The sequence below is a fragment of the Manis javanica genome, chromosome 12 (genome assembly GCF_040802235.1).
Source record: "Manis javanica isolate MJ-LG chromosome 12, MJ_LKY, whole genome shotgun sequence".
NCBI classification, from domain to species: domain Eukaryota; kingdom Metazoa; phylum Chordata; class Mammalia; order Pholidota; family Manidae; genus Manis; species Manis javanica.
In genome coordinates this window covers 26,366,560-26,384,808 of record NC_133167.1, presented here as the reverse complement: position 1 = coordinate 26,384,808, position 18,249 = coordinate 26,366,560, and the positions used below count along the sequence as shown (strand labels likewise).

Genomic DNA, 18,249 nt, shown 5'->3' with positions numbered 1-18,249 from the left:
TTTTATAAATCTAAAACTTTTTTAAAAATGAAGTTTGTTAAAAAAATAAATAGGCAATCCAAATTTTGCTTTTCTTTTTTGAAGAATATTAGAGGACATCAAATTTATCACTCACAAAAACACTTCTTTAAAATCCCCTTTCCCCTTCTCTCCAACCTAAAACTTTCTCCAGAGCCTCTTGCTCTCTCAAATCTCCACACACATATATGCATGTGCACATGTGCATACACACACACACATACACACACACACACACACACACACAAGCTGCCTCATACCCAGGAAGCATGGCTTTTGTCTCTTGTCCTCCTGTGCTGACACAAGCCTATCTCCACTGCCACCATTCCCACCTGCAAGCCCTGCCCAAATGTCACCAGCAAGACTTCCACTCCAGCCAGCCAGCCACGCCCCTCTAAAGCCCAGATGACCCAGTAGTTTCCTGTGTCTGTCTTCCCCTGCTGCTCCTGGAAAAAAAGCATGAGGCATTCCCTGGAATGTGTACTTGTTCTCCAGGTCCTTCAGATTTCCATACAAGCCATTCTCACAGAGAATTTTTAGTAAGTAAAATTCTCTACCACAATATATGATAAATACTTCAGAAGTCAGAAAGCAGATATATCAGTAATTTCATTCTCTTACTACCTTAGATGTATGAAAGTGTTGACTTCAAAAAACAAATAGCAAGTCTCAAAAGACTGTATACAAAACTGGTACTATTTTGATAAAACTTAAAAATAAGCAAAACTGAGGATTGCATTGTACAGACATACCTGGACATGGAACAAAACTATTTTTTTTAAGAAGCAAAGCAGTAATAAAGACAAAATCCAGGATAGTGGTTATCTCCTGGGGAATGGGGTATGTCCTAGTGAGACAGGGGCCATGGGCTTAGACAGAGTAGGGTGAGGGCCTCCGGAAAAAAACAAAGCAAGATAATTCATTGTAGAATTTGCTTTCACCTGCTGGGGGTCCAGCTTGTTTTTTTGACTTTACCCAGGTGCTGCTTTTCTTCCTCCAGCCCTAAACAAGTTATTTGCAACCTGGGCAATGTAGCAAGCAAGCCCAAAACAATGTAGTAAAAACAGGGAGGATTTCATCTTGAAAATAAGATTGCATCTTAAAACACAATTGTGGGGGCCCGGCCTACGGCCGAGGCTGAGCCCCACTCCAGCTGGACAATGCCCTAAAGATGGCGCCTGCTTCCCTGTTGGGGATTGGCCCAGCAGACTTCCGTACCCGTGCACAGCTCGTGCTGCCCGGAGTGGCGCGTGACACCTATCCGCTTAAAGGTCACGCATGATACTGTCCCGGATTGGTTGGGTGACTGAATATAAGGGAGCCCACCGGGAGGGAAAAAGAGCTTCCCGACAACTGCTGTAACCACCGTGAGAGATTAGACAATAAAGCCTAGAGAAGAATCAAGACCTTGGGCGTGTTGCTTCGGTCCCTGAAGGGTCACGACAAGTGGTGCTGAACCCCGGGAATCGCTAAACCTCGTCGCGACCTGAGCCGCTGACCCTGGTGCCTGCCGATGAACGTCGCTGGACACCGTTCGGTCGGCTGGCCAGACCGGGAGAGGGAACCGAGGAGGGTGAGTGGATCGGCGAGTAAACTGAAAGTATACGTGGCAGGGCAGACGGCAGGCAGTTGCGGTGGGTGTTTATGTGTAGTGTGTGTGTCCTGTTAGTGTTTGTGACATTGTTTATTATAATATATGGAATGAGGAGGCGCCAGTGAAGGTTCGCAGAGCGGCGACGAAATCAAAAGGTTCGCGGAATTAGCGACGTAGTCCATCTAAATCATAACTAGGATACTTCCCCCTTTAGAGAGAGGATGGGGACGGAGGACCAGGATTGGGTTTTTCTTCGGGGCCACTGAGGGAAAACAGCCTAAAAAGGCCTGTGTGGGTACCTCAGTGGCCCCTCACCAAAGTAAAGAAGGAAGCAGCCCACACTTTAGTACAAGAACAGATAGCAGCTGGTCACCTCCAGCCCTCTACCTCGCCATAGAACACACCTATTTTTGTAATTAGGAAAAAGTCTGGCAAGTGGAGATTATCAAAGACTGTTTCTTCTCCATCCCGCTTCACCCCAGAGACTGTCAAAGGTTTATTGCCACAGGGCATGGCTAATAGCCCCACCATGTGTATGTAAAGAAGGCCTTACAAACTGTCAGGAAACAGTTTCCCCTGATAATCATCTATCATTATATGGATGACATCCTTTTGTGTCATGAGAGCAGCAGGGAGCTAGAGACAACCCTCAGGGTCAGGGTATGGTGGAACGCACCCACCTCACCCTCAAGAATGCCTTATATAAACAAAAAGGGGGAATAGGAGAAGACTTTAGAACACTGGACAAAAATGGCCGCAGTGCAGCAGAGTGGCACGGCCAACAATCCAATCCAAAACACATGCCTAAAGTTTTGTGGAAGGATATGTTGGAAGGAACATGGAAAGGCCCAGACCCAGTGATAATCTGGACCCGAGGCTAGGTTTGTATTTTTCCACAGGACCAGCAGAACCCCGTTTGGGTGCCTGAACGTCTGATACGCAGAGTGGAAAACCCCGGAGCAGAGGTACAAGATGATCGCACTGCTTCTGCTCCTGCCGTGGATCCTATCACCATTCCTACGGCAGAGACGCTGAATGGTCTGTCCCAGGCCACTGCCTCGGCAATGACAACGCAGAACGCAACCAGCGCATGAACCTTCTTCAAGAACAATTGGAACTCTTGGGGGAGGTTTTGTCTGTAGGCTGCGTCCATTCTTATACGGGGGTGTATTACTGGTATTCCTTTTCATAATTATTCTAAAGCTGCCAACTTGTCTAGACAGTTAGGCAAGATGTTAAACGCCACCAAAGCCTGGTCAGGTGTAGGTGTCATAGGAATATTGCTAATTGTGGGCCTCCTCATGCTTGGGAGGAAAGTCTGTTCCATACAAAAACAGCAATGGGGAGAACGGAAGGTCCTGTTGCAGGCCATGGCAGTGCTAGAGGAAGGCATCTCCCCTAGAGTATGGCTTAATATGCTGGATCAGTAGTCAAGGACGGGTAAGATCGGGAGCTGCACATATCAACCTAAGACAGGGCGCAGACCTAAGCTGTCTGTTGCCTGAGGACGGGTAAGAATGCCGCAGACTCCGGACAACCTAAGAGAGGCATGATCCCGACAGCCCCCTTTTGTCTCTCAACCACCTAGAAAACCCCTAGACAATGCACCACCCCAGGATTTTCTTGTCCCCTCCTGCCCTGAGCCAGGAGCTCTGTCCTTTTGTTTTGTCTCTAAAAAAGCCTCTGCCTTGCTCTCTTACCTTGAGTGTTTGTGAAGTTCGTTCTTCGACTCTGTGAATAAGAAGAACCCCGGCATCACTAGGTCTTACTTTAGACGACAATTTTATAACTTATATATATACATTACACATTCTTTGGTATGTAGCAAATGAAAATAGGTATTGTTAAAAGATAATAAGAATCCTAATTAGAGTACTGCATCAGTCAGATTCTTGCAGGCAGGGAAACCAGCTCTGGCTTATTTAAAGAGAAAATGAAATTATTAGTAAGATACTAGGTGGCTCACAGAGTAACCAGGATGAGACAACCAGGTGGGGGAGTCAGCCTTGAGCTCAGGCAGCAGAGCCCTGGGAGAGCCCCGCTGAACATAGACAGCACGGCTTACAGTGGCAAGAGTTCTTAATTGGAGTCTCCAGGGTGGGCGTACTGTCATGAGCATATTAGGTTTCTAGGGCTCTGCTGTAACAAATTACCATAAATTTGGTGGCTTAAAACAACAGAAATTTAGTCCCTCGCAGTTCCAGAGATTGTGCAGGCCTTTTCTGGAGGTGTCGGAAATCACAAGATTGGCAGCACTGTGCGCAGGGCTGTGCTCTTTCCAAAGCTTCCTTGACTCTTCCAGCTTCTGCGGGTTCCAGGTGTTGCTGGGTTTATGGCAGCATAACACCATCTCTGCCTCTGTCTTCACACGGCCCTGCATGTCTCCAGATCTTGACTCTTCTTATTTCTCTTAAAAGGACATCAGTCATTGGCTTTAGGGCCCACTCAAGTCCAGGATGACCTTTTCTTGAGATCTTTAACTTGCACTCGTGAAGACCCTTTTTCCACATAAGGTCATAGTCACAGCCACTCAGAGTTAGGACTCGGACCTGTCTTTTGAGGGACACAATTCAAAATCCAATGAGCATCCACATAGGACACACTAATTCTCTAACTCTGGGCTCATTCTGAGATTTCCAGGCCAACTATCTTCCATTCTCCTTCCATGTTCCCACCCAACCTACAAACCATCAGACCTACCCACAATTAGGGTAGATCCTGATCTCAGGCTTTTTCACTGGGACAAACTAGGCAGTGAGATGTAATGAGCAGAAGTTGAGGTATACATATCGGATCTTTGCCTCCAGAAGGAGTGGGGCCATGAAAAGGAGCTGCTCTAACCTTGCTGTAGCTCAAAATAGGTGAAACTACTGATATCCCATACATGATGTCATTCGGGATGCCCTAACCCAGTCAGTGATTGTAGCACATTAATATCTATAAGCTGTTCAGCTTTGGGACAATTACATGCTGAAGTGGGTATTTGGTTTGAGACATAAAACTAGCATATATCCGTCTCTATGGAATCTGACTTTTTTTTAATATAACAAATGCTTCTGCTATTAACCATTCTGAAAAGAAGCCCATCCTCTGGCCTTGAATGGTTGAAGGGTGGATTTCAATTTCCAAATACAACCCATTTTCTATTACACTGCATTGCTCTATACAAGGAGAAATGTAGCCCACCCCCAAAATACATGTTGGGCCATATTCAAGTGTCACATAATTATGCATGGAGAAAATATTTAACCACACTTTTCAGGTTAGTATTTTTCTTCTTATCCTCACAGATTATATAAATTTGAGAAAAGTGAGACCAAGAATAGAACTGAACCTTTTTTATTCCATTATTTCTGAATTAGGAAGAGCTTACTATCCTCTGTCTTTGTATTCCTTTTTTCTTTACTAAGAAAGTTGTCACTCATGCTGTTTCTCTGACAATCAATTCATTGATCTTCACTAAACCACTCCAGGAATATTTGAAATGCAAATAAGGTCACAGGTCTCTTTTCCATTAAAAAAGGGTCATTCAAAACAGTGAAATAATGCAGTTCTATAAATCCCCCATCTTTCTAATATGTGCATACACCAACCTTTCTTTGTCTTTAGTTTTCCTCTTTGTCGAACCAGAAAAATAAACTGCTAGCAAAAGCATATACTTATTAATCTTCCAAAACACAGGAAATCACTATACTGGAAGGATCTTTATTCACTTGACTGAAACCCCTCAATTTCTTAGACACTAAACATCACCAGACTTAGCAAAGCTCTTTGTATCTATCACCTAATCATGCATCATTCATGTAAAAGGTGACCTGGGTCCCATTAGTTGACTAGCTGATCTGAATCTTTTGGGTTACTCAGATAACTCATTTCTAGTGGTCCTCCTTTTAAAATTAATGGAATAGAACAGAATACATGCTACTTAAAAGAATAACCTGCTGGGAATTTCTCACTCAAGTAAAGCTAATTCTTTTCTATATTCCCCCCTTATTTCTCACCCTTATTTTTTCTTTCATTCCAAAGGACTGTATTTCTGAATTTATTTCAGATCCAGGAGTACAGAAGATCAATGTCAAGGCCCCAGCTGGGACTCAACACACATGAATTTGAATCAGCAACCACCCTCTGGCACACAGCTTCCTTCTCTCAAAGTGCTGTCTTTCTGCTCAAGGCCTTTGACTAAGCCCCATGGGAATAATGACCCAGTCACCCCTTGGAAGTCCTGTTGATCACAGCCTCATAGATAGTCAAGGCTTTCCCTATAACACCCTACAGATCGATGTAATCGTTCATTTCCTTATTTGCCATGCAATTATAACTAACTCCAGGTGCAGTCATAGCCTGAAAACATATCTTAGGAGACTTAAATAAATGGGCACTATCCTGTTTCAAAATTCTTCAATGATACCCCATAAATTTCTGCCAGAGTTCAAATTCTGAAGCTTAACACCTGAAGTCCCCAATGGTTGCCCCCTGCCTACCTTTCTACTGTCATCTCCCACCTCTCCCACATATACATTTTGTTTCCACCATCCTGAGCTTCTTAGTTCAACCCATGCCTCTGCATGGGTGGTGCACGAGATGTCCTCAACCCCTCCATCGCCTAGCTAACTCTCCATCCTCTAACATCAGTTTGACCTTATCCCCCAGTAATCCTTCAAAACTCACACCAGCTCTTTGCCTTCAATGACCTTGTGCTTACCCCTAAAATAATGTTTACCAAACTGCCAAGCAGGAAATGGAAATGCACTTACCTGTCCCCCATACCAGTTCACAGCTGCTTCTTTCACTTGTCAATAAGAGCATAATTTTCTACTAACTCAAGTTTAAGTATTAAAGAAATGGCCATGGGGGTTGCCTAGTATCTAAAATGAGGATGGTCAAGATGAGTAAGAATTGATGTCATATTTATCAATATCCTCAATAATAGCATCTTTAAATTAACTACAGGACTTATTGCATGATATAGGCCTAAGAATAAATCACACTATTCGAGTAAATCTTTATGTATGCAAGTTATTTTAAAGTATCAAAAATTATTTTGATTTTCCTATGTGGATTCTTTAAATCTCAATTGAAACTCTGAAACACTGCTTCTATCTATCTCATGATTTGAGCACCTCAACCAGTAGCAAAAACACCACGCTACTGAGGAATTGTTTCAGTGTTCCTGTTTTGTGCTATAATGTCTTCCTTATGTCTCCAAACACAATAGTATTTGCTTTGTTTCAGCCCCCTGTATAATCATAATCTTTCCTATTTCTTCACTGGTTTCCTGCTCAATTCCTTAGTTAGTCAAAACTTAGTTGCAAGTTTTAGAAAATACAGGCCAAACCATCTTAAGCAGAAAAACTAAAAAAAATGGGGGTGATTTTCCTGGGACATGTAAGTGAACAGTTCAGGGCACACAACTAGATCTGGTTGAAATAATGTCATCAGGAATCTGCCTCCTTTCTTTTTTTATTGATTTAATTCTCAGTCAGCCCTTTAACAAGGCATAGAGAAAACCCCATCCACAGCTCTAACTTTACATTGCCCTGTCAGCAAGCAATTCCATAATACACTGCCACATTCCTAAGAACTGAAGCAGAAGTCCCAAAGGGAATCTTATTGGCCCAACTTGAATCACATGCCCATCCCTAATGTCATCACTGGGCTAATGAGATACATTATTTTGATTGCCTAGGCTGGGTCAAGGGCCAATCCCTAGAGTAAAAGAAGGTCAGACTCATTCAAAGTACAGGGACAAGAGTCCCCATAAGACAGAAAAAGTATATTACCAGAAAAAAGGAGGAAAGAAAAGCTTGCTGGGTAAACCAAAACCAGAGACACATCCTGTCTCCTCTCCTTGTACTTTTGAAAAACAAAAAGGAAAAGCAGTCCTTAGCATCTGCAAACGTTTCTACTGAAGAGCTCCTCATAAAGGGGGCAGAGTGTACCAGTCAGGGTTCTACCAAAGACACAGCATCAATAGTGTATATGGCGATTAGATAAATAGACACACATATGTCTGTGTATATATGCATGTATATATCTACAGGTTTCCCCCACTATCTGAAAGTTTGCTTTACACCTCTTCACTTTTATGAAGAACCTGTTTTCACTAACCAAAATAAATCCAAAGAGGATTATTGTTTTTATGAAATGGTGATTGCTTCTTTGCTTTACACAATTTTGTCTTACAAAAGCTTTCACAGACCACTCAACTTTTAGACAACAGGGGAAACCCGTACACATATCCCATGTCTCGTGAAGACCCTCTTCCTGGCCTGAAGGTGGCCATCGTCTTGCTGGGCCTCACGTGGCAGAGAACAGGCAGGATAAGCTCTTTGGTGTCTCACAACTGCACTGATCCCGTTGCTAAGGGTGCAGCCATCGTGAATTAATCACCTACCAAAGGCCCCACCTCTCATAGCAGCACACTGGGACTTAGGATTCCAGCATATGAATTTGGGAGGGACACAAACATTCAGCCCATCCTAGGTTCCCATGCTCTTTTATCTCCCCTTACTCAATTCTTCCCTCCCTGACACACCCAAGAGCCTAATACCATGCCCACAGTAAATATTCAGAAATATGTGTGGACTAAATGAGCAAGTTGCATTTTAGGCATCTTACTTGCTTCACTAAATATAAATGATTAGTATTTTTCTTTTTATGTAGTTTTTACTACATCAAGTAAAATACTGAGAAAAAAATTTTGAACAATGCAAAACATCTAGCAATCTATAATACAATTTTTTCATGGATAAAAATATAGGTATTACAGCAATTTATATGCTCAATGTTGTGGACAGAATTCCCACTTGCAGTAAAATTTGTAATTTTAATTAATTTATAGGCTTTTCTATATAGCACTGCACCAGGTGCTTCTAATGTTTTCTCAGGAGACTAGCTTAACCAGGGGGAGACTGATTCAGTTATGATAGCAAACAGGATAGCCTGTAGAGTAAAATACCTTAAGACTAGATTTGAGGATTATTGTAATGGTCCAGGGCTGAAGCAGGATGGTGACAGAGAAATCAGAAAGGGAGAAGGGCTTAAAAAGATATGCGAGGGAAGAATCTAGAAGATTTGGGTTAATCCATGGTGGAATGGGGAGAAAATTCCAATGTTTGATGGCTTGAATGAGAGAATGATGATACCCTAATGAGGCCAGAGAAGGAGCTAGGGGGGTGGTATTTTGATGAGTTCATTTCACACTCATTAAGTTTAAAGTATAGAAACACCCAAGTTGGTGATGTCCATTAGACAGTTGATAACGTAGTAATGATACTCAGAAGTCAACTAGAGATTCCAGAGATTCTGATGTGGACATTGCCGCATGACAGGTACCAGCAAAATCCAATTTCCTTCACATCTTGGACTCTATGTCTGTGTGATCAGATGCATCATCTCCAGAGCATCCCCCAAAGGGAAGGTTCCTTCAGTCTAGGTTCTTGTGACTTTTACCTGAGACACTGTCTTTTGCCATAACCTGGACAGGTTTAAAAAATCAGGGAGAAAGTGGATACTATCTTTGAACCAACCATGCTTCTTCCGTTACTACTGTTTTCATCCCCCGTTCACTAGAGGTACACATTCCTCGGCAAACCCACAACAGCACACTCACACCACTCACACAGTCTCCATCTGTGTTCCAGCTTGAGGGGTCATTACGTAGGGGCAATAAATATTTATTGGGCATATAATACAGTGCAGGAACTGTGCTTACATTGAGGAAATAAAGATGATTAAGACCTACTCTCTGGCCTGAAGGAACGAGTCTGTTAGGAAGATGCAATAACAAGTAGGACAGTATGTGGGATAAAGAAAGAAGAGACGGACTCTGCGTATAGGGTTTAGGGAAGATTTATTTTTAAAAAAAAAGAAGTGCCTAAAAGGAGACCTAGAAGACTACCAGGAGGAGAAGGTGCGAAGAAACAAGGCCCTCCAGGCAAGAGGAAGATGACATGGGAAGCATAGGGTCTATGAACCACATGGTCCACTAAAGAAACTGTAAGAGACTCAGTTGGAGGTTGGCTGGCACATAGGACATGGGGCAGCAGACGGCTGGAACTGAGTCTTACAAATAAGGACCAGAAGATGGTAGGCCTTGTTTGGTGGGATTTTTGAACTGCAGGGCAACTACTATGTACAGCTAAAGCCCATTATAAGTAAATCCCATGTCACTCAACAGACTACAAGCTTGGAGTACCAAAGACTATTGCTAATCACTAAAGGTTTCTGTGACCCTTCTGGCTACAAACCACTGCCCCAGCCTCAGCCCTTGGAATTGGGGTCACTATGCTTTTCTTGTTCGTCTAACCTGCTTTCCCTCTAAGACCTCATTAGTTTCCATTCTATCTGTTCTATACCCTTTAGGTATATACTAGGGTTGTTTAATTGCAAGTAACAAAAACCTATTCAGATTAGTTTAAACCAAAAAGTTGAGTTTGTGGCCAGTTGGGCCAGCTGAGGAGTTCATCTGAACTGAGCAAATCCTCTATGGCAGTATCCACAACACATCACAAATCCTAACATCACTGTCACCTAAGCAACTAATGCAGAGAGGATTCCCCAGCCTGCCCCACACAGATTTCCTGACTGGCCTTCTTCTTCTGCATAATGCCCTAATTTTTCTGAGCTGAACCTCCCTATCAAACACTATTACCAACATTCTTTCTCTGGTCTTCAACCTGTTTTCTCCACCTAATTCTGATTTTAAACTAGGTCTGTCCACCCTTCCCTCACCGTACCTTTCCTTCACCTTCCCCAGCACAGAATTCTCCTCTTCCTCCCATCATGGATCCACTTGTAGTAAGCGTCATTTAAATCTTTTGCATTCATATTTCCATCAACTCCACTGCTCTCAATCTGATAAATCTCAGGTTAACAAAGATTTGGAGGAAGGAGTTATTTTCAGTAGCCTATGGCAGTTCTTGCTTTTCATGGCAGCGTGTTAACCCGTGTCCTCTCTTTCATGCAATTCCATGGTAACAGTCTTGGTTACTTCTGAACTGTGTAAAAACAATGACACAGTTCCGATATGCCCACATTTCAGTTAACAGTATTGTGCAAGATGAGGCCTGCCTGCGTTCTAATTTGATTAGTGGACAAAAGATTATTTCATATAGTCATACATCCAACACTCCTAGAGTCCCCCTATTCTGTTCAGCTCTCTCCTCAAGACTTTAGCATCAGAAATTAGAGAGGTTAGTGGGTGGCAGGGCTGAGAAGTTTCTCAAGGTACCTTTCTTCCTCATTTATCCTGTCAATTTTCATTGTTACTCTTTTACTGTTATCAAGTTTATGGGAGAAAAAGATGGCATCATATTAAGGCATAATTAGGATAATAAACGGGAGCTGTGGTTTGTTTTTGGACTGATTCCAGTTGGGCAGCACACATAATCTCCCCTAGCTGACTGCTTGATGATTATGACTTTGACAAAGTGGCATTATTTACTGCTAATGGATGAGATGATGATTTATTACTAATTACTCTGTTTTTCTACAATTTTTATATTACGTTAAATGAAGGATTATGGTTGGGTAATAAATATTCACTAGAAAAAATGTCTAGCAGCAGAGTTCCTGAAAGTAGACCCGGAATCCAGGGTGATGTTAATTCCTCAGGACCAGATGTTAGAGGAAACTGGGGACTAGACAGCAGGCTGCTCACCCTCCCTGCCACCTCTGCCTGGAGCTCCTCTTTCCTCCCTTCAGGAGTCCGCCCCCCATTCAAGGGTCTTCCAAACCCTCCATCCTCCTACTTTTAGTTTCACTCTTCCTCTCTCCTTAAGACACTAATGAAACTCAGGCCAAAGAGCTTAACACAGCCCTTCCCCATGGGGCATTTGGACTTTAAGAGTCTTCAGGAGGGGGACAGAAGAAGAAAACAAAGGTTTCTAGATGTAAAGAACTAAAGATAGTATTAAGATCCATTCCTTGCCAGAAATGAGGAATGTGCAGAGAAAGTCAGAGTAACAGAAGTGAATGTAATTAGATGTAAATGAAGGATCCTAACTCTTACAAACAGTAGTGAGACCTCTGAGGCAAAATGTAGGTAACATTAACCAGCTGAAAATGTCCCCTTTGGAAGAGGGACTGGTGCAGACCAGGGTGGTCCTCACTGGAGTGTGAGACTTGATGAGCTGATTTGAAAAGTGCAAGAACCATGTGCTGTTTCAGTGCAGAAGAAAGGAGTGGATATAGACAATGTTCATTAATAAAAGTCTTGAATGCTAGTTAAGGAGAGGGGATCAGAGATGAGGCAAAGATGAGCAAAAGAATAAATTGAAAGCCCTTTAAGGATGGGAACTACCTCTTTATACATCCTTATAACCTCCACAATGCCTAGTACAGTGTCCAGAGCACAGAAAATGCTCCAAAAATGTTTGCTGATTGATTTTTGTTGGCTGATTGACTAAAGTAGCAAAGAGCAATATTCAATTAACAACTAAGTTATATAAAATTTGTGGACCACATTTGTGAAAGATGCTGCGTTTTTATTACCAGGAAATGCAGTATCATCAACTTAAGCATTATTCTTTTATTTCTCTTTCACTAGAGATTTTCATTGTAGGCTAGAATTTCATATACTTCATAATTAGCGCACACAGCAGTATCTGACTTTAATGTTGTACCTATGATCAAATTTTATTGTTGAGTAAGTTGCTTTTGAGGTTTATGTTATTTTTTCTTGAGTTAATCTGTAGATCTGTTATTACAAAATGCAGTTTCTTATAGAATCTTTTAATATCTTACACTTTGGTTTGAATTCTATTTTCAGATTGTAAACATATCAATTGCTTTATTAAGTAACATAATGTAAAATGAGTTTAATAATATTTTGAATTTAATGGAATGTTTATGGGTCATTACTAGGTTGTCAGCAGAAGGGACCCCCACCCTCCACCCCAGTCCTTAGGATCTACTAGATAAGCCTATACTCTAGCAGTGGACACAAAACTGGACTCTCACCAATGCTACATGCTCAGTAGATCTGAAGAAGTGATATGTGACCTGGGTCCTGAAGGATGAGTAGGAGTTCACCAAGCAGACAGGAGAGGGTAGGATATCCTTGATAGAGAAAAATACTTTTCAAGGCAGAAAGGCTTATAGACAGAGTGACTGGGCAATAATGAAAAAAGTTACTCTAATAAGAATGTACAGTGGGTGAGTGTAGAAAGGAAGAAAAGTTAGTTAGTAAGGTTGTTTAGAGATAAACCATGCTATTATTTGCATGGAAAAACTTAAACCTATGAGCAACTGAACACTCAGAAGCTATATTTGCCAGGTTTCTCTGGAGAAACAGAACCAATAGGAGAGGAAATAAAGATAGAGATATACTATAGCTATATATCTGTACTTTTATATGAGGAATGTATATTATTTTATGTATTATATGAAAAATTGGTCATGTGATTATGGAGGCTAAGAAGTCTCCAAATCTTCTGTCTGTAAGCTGGAGACCCAGTGGTATAGTTCTGTCCAAACCCAAAAGCCTGAGAACTGATGACCCTTTGATATAAGTCCCAGTCTATGGGCAAGAAAAGACCAAGATCCATCTCAGCAGTTAGGCAGAGAGAGAGAATTCTCCCTTCCTCCACCTTTTTGTTCTATTCGGGCTCAATAGATTGGATGAGGCCCACCCAGGACAATTTGCTTGACTGAGTCTACTGATTCCAGTGTTAATGTCATCAATAAACATCCTCATAGACATAGCCAGAAGTAGTATTTAACCAGATATTTGGGCATCCTGCGACTCAGTCATATTGACACTTAAAATTAACCATCACAGAGGCTTAAGAAAGAAATATAATTATACCTGTATTTTAGAAAAATGATGCTGACACATGAGGGGATAGATGTGAAAAAGAAGACAGCTAAAGACACCAGTTGGGAGTTATCCTAGTGAGAAAGTCAGCGATGAAGTGGATGGCCTCCAGGAATAATTCAAGAGTAGAATCCACACCACTTTTAACTTAATATGTGATCGAGAGAGAAAGAAATGACTCCAACATTTCTAATCTGACCCTGGGTGTATGTGAGAAATTTTGGGTGAAATTGTTTCATTTATTTTTTGAACAATTGCCCCACCAGGCTTTGTCTTCTAAAGAACTTTGGGCTAAATTGAGTAAAGAAGTATTTATATATCATAAGGGAAGAAAAACTAACACTCTTTGAGTGCCGACTAAGTGCAAGCTTTAGGCTCAACATTCACATTTAGTTCTCACAAAAGCTCTGTGAAGTAGTTATTATACTTTTTTTTAGATTGAGAAACTAATGCACAGAAAAAAGTAATAAACTATGCAAGGGCTCATAGCAGGCATATGGCAGACCTGAAAAATTCAAACTCAGGGTTTTGGCTTTGAAAGAAATATTTTTCCCACCCTCTAATGTTGCTTCTCAGGAGAATAAAATACATCTTTCTAAAATTACATACATGTGAGTAATTTTATCAAAGAGAACTCAAAAGAGCTTTGAATTTCCATCCTGGAAATCATAGGGAAAGGAATTAAATTCTCATACTAAAATTCTGAATGCACACAAAACTCGAATGTCTCAGGATCCATTAGTAGCTTTAAAACTGGCTGGTGGAGTGGCCGTTAGAATTGTTCTGTGTTGGTTCATTTGTATTCCCTAGTAGTAGTATTAGTAGTGATAAGAGTTAGAAAGTTTATCACTCGTAATGTATATTAACCTGTAGTCAGAAAAGGACAATCTTTACAATTTCAAAAGGCTTAAGTACATTTTTTAAAAACTTGCAGAAATGGATTTCTAACAAGATATATAGATTTATTAGTTTGTCAGATTAACATATCCCACCCAGTTCTTCCAGGATGGTACAATGAGAATTTAATGCAGCAGCAATGGTTGATTTTACTTGTTGAATGATTGATTAGCACAACTGAATCCTAGTGACTGAAAATGTGGTGTGGTACCAGCCTTCCCATATCAACCCTATTTTATGGGTTTTTGAAGCCCCCAGGACTAGAAGATTCTATTCATTCATTCAATAAATATGTATTGAGCGGCTTCTGTGTGCCACTCATATTCTGTGTGCTGGCAATATATACAACAGTAAGTAAGATAGTCAGGCATCATTTACATTACACAGATGGAGAGTGGGGAGAAAAATGGGTATAACTAAGTAAACAAATATAGATAGTTCCAGATAGTTGATTCATACTGTGAAGAACTAAAACTGGTGACATGGAAGAGGACCACTATGTTGGGTAGGCAGTCAGGAACTTTTGGGATGGTTTATAAACTAAGATTTGGGAGTTAAAGACAACTACCCAGGAAATGATTTGGAATAAAAGATCTGGATAAAACTTTTCAGGAAGAAATAAGAGAATACAAACATCCTAAGGCAAGGGTGAGATGAGGAGAGGAGCTGGAACAGTGCTGCTGGAACATCACCAGGGGAAAGTGAGAGGTGGCTGGAGAGCTGGGCAGGGGCAAGTCATGGAGGGCTTTGAAGACTGTGACAACAAGGCTAGCTGTCCCCCATGGATTAATGCTTCCCTTTCGAGAATGCAAAGTTGTGCCTGGGAAGTGTCTTCCTGCCAAAGACTACATTTCCCAGCCCCCTTGGTTTCTAGGCAGGCCATCTGATCAAGTCTCACCAATGGATTGTGTGCGTTTGCATATGGTCATATTAGTGCCACAGCAATTAAGAAGTGGACGTGCCTTCTCCACCCACTCCTTCCAACCCACCACCATCTGCCAGCTGGATGAAGAAGATGCTGAGGCAGCTAGTGAGTGGCAGGACCACATGACTAAAAACTGGGTCCCTGAATCATCACATGGAGGAAAATTGCTCAAAACCAGAGTCACTTGCACTGAACATGAGTTGGAGGTAAATTTTCATATGTTAAGCTGCTGAAATTTGGAGTTTTACTTATAATCACAGCTAGACTCACCTTAATATACCATAAGGAGCTTGGATTTCATTCTAACTGCAAATGAATGCTGCTGGAAGTTTTTAGGGAGAGGATGAAAGTGATCTGTTATGTATTTAAAGATCACTGTGGCAGCCTAGGGTCAAAACCAGCTGAGAAAATATGGAAGATGTATCTACCTTAACCTGGGCAAGAACCGACAGAATTGGTAGTAACAGCAGAGGTGAAGAATGGACAAATTTAAGATCAGCTTTGGAGGTTGTGCTAAGGATTTACTAGCTGACTGGCTGTCAAGAGTGAGGGAAAGAAGAGTCAGAGAGACTCCTGGCTTGCGGCGTGGCATCCCATCCTGTTCGGACAGCCCGAGGAGCACATTTACAGGAGACATGCTGTGCTGTGGTTTGGGGTGTTATTGCACCCATTGTCTATATGAGAAAATTAAATCTCATATTTAGTAGTTGTACAAAATAAATAAATCCACAACTTACTTATTTATAGTATACGATCCAAAGGAAACCCTAAGTAACTTGTTTTGTAACCAGTGAAGGGAAAATGCTAGTACTAGATTAAGTGTTTAATTAAAGTCACTGATCATTAAACTTTCCATTATTGAAAACACAGCAAAATTAAATAATAAAACTGAAGGCTATATGAATTATATGGTGAATGATGAGATCCTGCCTAACAACACTATTGTCAGTGTGAATGTTGAGTTGGATATTTTTAAAAAGAAGTTACCATTTTTTTAAGCCATTCCCTTTCAATTCACACTGGTGTGAATGTATCTTACCTAAGTCTTGCAAATTATTGGAGATGTGAAGGATTTTTTTAATTACCCAGTAAAATCTTCTCAATTTAAAAATAATACAACCTAGTCCTGTAAAAATGCCTTGTCCAAAGGCAACAAAGTTAAGCAGTTTGACTGACTTGAAATCTAATGCTGCCAGTCCAACCTCAGACAGCCTGAAACAATGTCAGAAACCAGAATCTCAAAAGCCAAAAATCACAGGCAATCTGTTTTACTCTAGAGTAGGTTTTCTCAACCAAATAATATTTCAATGAAAATAACTGACTGTTCAACTGAAAAAGGAGTCAACATAAAGAACACTTAGTTCAAACGTTATTCAACAAATTACACTCTAATTTTTATCTATCTAATTCCTGTTTCCTTAATCATATGCTTTGAATTTGGTAATAATAGGTGTGATATTGGATTAGAAAACAAACATCTGGGCTTTCAAAGTGCCTTGCTTCAACTGTAGGAGCTGAAAAGAAGAATCTGGAATAAACATGAAAGAATATACACTCATACTTCATTTTTCATTAGATAAACATAAGACTTTTAATGCTATTTTTTTTTCATAATATGATGTTAATTGGAACTTCATCTGATGAACCAGAGCTGAGAACAGGAGCTACACACTCCATATTCCAAAGACATTCCCTGCAGAACGAACTAAGAAATGGCCAATGCCTGTTCTGGGACCTTTAGCCCATCACCCACAGACTGCTCACATAAAAGAGAGCAGATTCTTTAGAGAAATTCATGGGAGTGGATTATCTAATCCCTGTCCCATGGAGAAGGAAATGGGTGTGCTCTGCCTCCATCTCCATCTAAACAAAACACCGCACCAACTGGAAGGCGCTTCAGCACAACCACTTTCATACAGAAAGACCAGAATCTTAGTCCATGACTGAATGATCTTAGGAAATGAGGCGAAAAAGAGTTTTTGAGAGAACCTAAACTGTCCTCCAAGAGAGCAGCTGTCCCTGGAGAATAAGCAAACTGAGAAGACGACAGAGTGAGCAAGCTGCCCTTCTTGCAACCCACAGCAAGATAAAGTTATCCAGGACCTTGTGAATACCACAGAGGGGAGCCTGGCTGGCACCATCTTGAAAGGACTCTGCCTGCAGGACAATGGGGCCCCAGCACAAGAAGGCTCTGTAGGATGTAAAGCCAGAGCAAAGACTGGCAGGGTGTCGCCAGAGATCAGCCAGAGGATGCATTCCCTGTGCAAGAGAAAGATCCAACAAAACGCTCCTCAAAGAAACCCAGCTTTGGGGCATCTGCGCAGAGAGCACTGGCACCACCTCAGACACTGTCACCATCTCCTTCCTCCTTGTCAACCCGACTCTTATAAGAGTCCAGAAGCAGCATCCCTCTGAGTGGAGACTTGGAATGAAAACAAAGTGGAGACCTGGAGGGAGACCAGGCCACGTCTCACTGCCTAGTGACCTCACTGAGGGATCTTGTCTTCACTAAGCATTGGGATATCGAGCGAGTGTTGGGGAAGGAGCTGCAGTTAGATGAGAGATGAAAGACTGAAGTATTTATAATACGTTGGCCTGTGCTATTTAATACTTGAAACTGAGAGTACTTTTAACACTTTGAAATTGACTGAGAAGTTATGAGATCTTCCCTGAGAAGGTAAATCTAACCAGGTACAATTTGGACAGTCATGGCAGAAAAATAAATGTTGTTCCTTGGTTAACCCCTACCAAGTTTAGCACATTTAATAAACCAGTTAGAATAGTAATGATGAAAAAAACCACCTATGAGATGCTAAATTAAATATAAGGGACATATCCACTCACAGTCCATACATAATAATATTCCTTTGCAGTCAATCCTGTTTTAATATATCTGCAACCAGGTGACATGAATTTATAAGGGGCTGAGACTGGCTTACAATTTAAATATTAATTATGAAAAATGAACTTGAGGGATTTTTAAGGGAAAGCAAA

At 41.2% G+C, this 18,249-nt stretch overlaps 1 protein-coding gene across 3 annotated transcripts in view; it reads right to left on the bottom strand.

Moving 5' to 3' along the window:
* The window catches only part of METTL21A (methyltransferase 21A, HSPA lysine), a 263,654-nt gene that overhangs the window by 60,372 nt on the left and 185,033 nt on the right, over positions 1-18,249 (bottom strand). The window contains exon 5 of one of the 3 annotated variants that reach the window (XM_073218224.1): positions 3,794-4,165. The exons of the other annotated variants lie outside the window; for them this stretch is intronic. Within the exon in view, the coding sequence (XP_073074325.1) occupies positions 3,943-4,165 (223 nt within the window). The 3' untranslated portion in view covers positions 3,794-3,942. Of the gene's footprint in view, positions 1-3,793; positions 4,166-18,249 lie in introns of those variants that run through there. 3 annotated transcript variants of the gene reach the window in all.